The 3,383-nt window shown below is 37.6% G+C and overlaps 1 protein-coding gene across 1 annotated transcript; it reads left to right on the forward strand.

Annotated features, from left to right (window-relative positions):
* Positions 1–2,547: 2,547 nt before the first annotated feature.
* Positions 2,548–3,168, forward strand: LOC138873940 (secreted RxLR effector protein 161-like). Its single transcript, XM_070152432.1, has one exon. The coding sequence runs from the start codon at positions 2,548–2,550 to the stop codon at positions 3,166–3,168; it is 621 nt and encodes a 206-aa protein (XP_070008533.1).
* Positions 3,169–3,383: the final 215 nt, after the last annotated feature.

Here is a 3,383-nt window from a genome sequence, read left to right on the forward strand (position 1 = left end):
AAAACAATCGACCAAATAAAAAGGTCTTTGACAGAGATGGAAGAAATTAAGAAAATTATCAGACAATAACACACAGTCACAACAAAGCATGCTAACAACTCAATCAAAATTAAAACAAAGAGAAGGGAAAACTTACTGAAAAAGTTTAAACCAAACTGACCCAAATCCGACTTAGCTTCGACCATTTGAGGCCGAACAAACTTTAATCAGGGTGTTCTCACACGAGAACACCTTGATTAAGGTCTATTAGACCTCAAACCCCTGTTAAGACCGGCCGAATTCCAAGGCTGTTCGTGTTCTAGGTTTTGGGTCTTCAGATCTGGTTTTTTAGGAGTTGTGGGTAGATTCGGACCAAACCAAGCCTGGTTTGGTCACGAGGGAGGTTAGGGGAGTGTCTGGTAAGAAGATGGTGAGGCTTGGTATAGGTCCGGGTTCGACTCGAATCTTCAAATGAAGATTCGAGATGAAGGAAGGTGATTCGAGGCTAGGGGTAATAGATCCATGTTCAGGAGTGTGAGGAGGTCCTAGGGTGTTCAGGAGGTGGTCATCGGCGTTCATGCCGCCGGGTTCTGGTGAAAGGGAAATCAGGGCGGCTGCTAGGGTTTGGGGGGTTTCAGTGTTTGGTGAAGACGATGAGTGGAGGGGGGTTCGGATAGGGGGCACGGGGTGTTAGGTTAGGTTTATATATGGGGAGGGTGATTCAATCCTGGCCGTTGGATTGATTACAATTGATGGTCAGGATTGGGGAAGCTTAACAATACGATGCCGTTTAGTTAAGTAGGGGGTCGGTTAAAATGGGAATGGGTCGGGTCACGAGGGCCAATAAGGGCCATCGGATCAATGGAGATGAATGGATCAGATTAACCGTCCCTAAAATGACGTCGTTTGGGTCCGTACTTGGGCAGGTCGGTCTTGGACTGGACTGGTGTGCCGGTTTTGGGCCTATTTTTGGTACATTTCTTGGGCCCAAACTGATTTTCATTCACTCTTTTCCTTTGTTTTTTTTTTCTTCTAATTTTAAAACCAAAATGAAATAATAAAAACAATGAAATTAAAACAAACAACAATGTAACATTTTAACACAATTATCACAAAAATATTTAAGTAAGTTAAATCACAACCTAGAACGAACGATGCATATATATATATTTTGAATTTTCTTTCAACGACCGAATTACGGTTTGATTACCATGACAGACGTACTTTGTATTTTGATCGATAAGATTAAATGCAAAATGGACCGAACCACAAATGACTAGCAGTACATGTCATGAAAAATTGAAAATTTGCACAGCGAGGTCACTGGTCACTATTTTTGTTTTCTTTTGGAGTGATTGTTCGTGAAGCAAAAATCACGTGCTTACACCTACTTCCACACAAATACCAAATATTGTTCCAGTTGTTGAAGAACACTTTGACAACACCGAGCAACATTTGGATGAAACACTTTATGAAGAAACTAACTCACAAATATATGACACAAATGAACCACAAGAAATGCCATTAAGAAAATCTCAAAGAGTTAGAAAATTGGCTATTTCAGATGATTACGTGGTTTATTTGCAAGAGTCAGATTTTGACATTGGTCTTAATAAGGATCCGATTTCATTTTCACAAGCCATAGAAAGTAATGAGTTTTACAAATGGATTGATGCCATAAAGGAAGAGTTAAAATTTATGGAATACAATAAAGTCTGGGATCTTGTTGAATTTCCAGAAAGTTCTAAAAGAATCGGGTGTAGATGGGTCTTTAAGACCAAACGTGATTCAAATGGCAATATTGAACGATACAAAGCCAGACTTGTTGCTAAGGGCTATACTAAAAAAGAAGGCATTAATTATAAAGAGACATTTTCGCCGTCTCAAAGAAAGACTCGTTAAGAATTATTATGGCTTCGGTGGCTCATTATGATTTAGAGTTACACCAAATGGATGTGAAAACTATCTTTCTTAATGGAGATTTCGAGGGGGAAGTTTATATGGACCAACCAGAGGGTTTCAAAACTAAAGGAAAAAGGTTAAATGGTGTGTAAACTGAAGAAGTCAATATATGGACTTAAACAAGTCTCACGACAATGATATATAAAGTTTAATGATACCATAACATCTTTTGGATTTGTGAAAAATACCGTTGATCGGTGTATATACCAAAAGATCAGTGGGAGAAAGTTTATATTTTTAGTCCTATATGTTGATGATATTCTACTTGATGCTAATGATTTAGGCATATTGCGTGAGACTTTCCTTCTAAGAATTTAGAAATGAAAGATATGGGTAAGACATCCTATGTGATAGGAATAGAAATATTCCGTGATAGATCACAAGGATTATTGAGGCTATATCAAAAGAATTCTAGAGAAATTTAATATGAACAATTGTTAAGCAGGAATTGTTCCAATTCAAAAAGTGGACAAATTTAGTCTCATGCAATGCCCTAAGAATGATGTAGAACAAAAGGAAATGGAATCAATTCCTTAGTCTTCAATTATTGGTAGTCTGATATATGCTCAGACTTGCACAAGACCGGATATTAGTTTTGCGGTCGGAATGCTAGGAAGATATCAGAGTAACCCAGGAATCGATCACTGGAAAGCTGCAAAGAAAGTTTTGAGGTACCTAAAAGTAACGAAGGATTACATGCTCATGTATAGGAGATCCAAGCATTTGGAAGTTGTTGGATACTCGGATTTAGATTTCGTTGGATGTATTGACACTAGAAAATTCACGTTTGGTTATTTGTTCCAATTAGCTGAAGGAGAAATATTGTGGAAGAGTGCCAAACAGTCTGCCATTGCTACATCCACGAGGGAAGCAGAATTTGTGGCATGTTTTGAAGCCACAATTCATGCATTATGGCTGCGAAACTTTATTTCAGGACTTGGGGTTGTCGACACCATTACCAAGCCGCTGAAAATTTACTGTGATAATTCTGCAGCAATATTCTTCTCCAAGAACGATAAGTACTCCAAAGGTGCCAAACATATGGAATTAAAGTACTTTACCGTCAAGGAGGAAGTTCAGAAACAAAGAATGTCACTTGAGCATATTAGAACTGATCTCATGATTGCAGATCCGTTAACGAAAGTTTACAGCCAAAGATATTTAAAGAACATGTACATAGAATGGGTCTTGGCTGCATTTATGATTGATGTATTTATGATTTTTTGACACTCTGAGCTCATTTATGTGTTTCTGATATACATTAGTGATTTCCTGTTTCTCATAATGGTGTACACATTATTATTTTGAGATATTACAGGATAAGTCTCAACGAGACATTATTGTGGACCATAATATTTTATAGCTTATGGACCTGGTATGATGAGTTGCTAATGTTGTAGTATATGGAAGAGAGTATGTAAACAAATTATATATAACCACCA

This window comes from Nicotiana sylvestris, chromosome 7, assembly GCF_000393655.2.
Source record: "Nicotiana sylvestris chromosome 7, ASM39365v2, whole genome shotgun sequence".
In the NCBI taxonomy this organism is placed as follows: Eukaryota; Viridiplantae; Streptophyta; class Magnoliopsida; order Solanales; family Solanaceae; genus Nicotiana; species Nicotiana sylvestris.

Bases quoted from the DNA above. Each gene is read 5' to 3' on its own strand.
- LOC138873940 (XM_070152432.1), top strand. From the start codon at position 2,548: ATGCTAGGAAGATATCAGAGTAACCCAGGAATCGATCACTGGAAAGCT.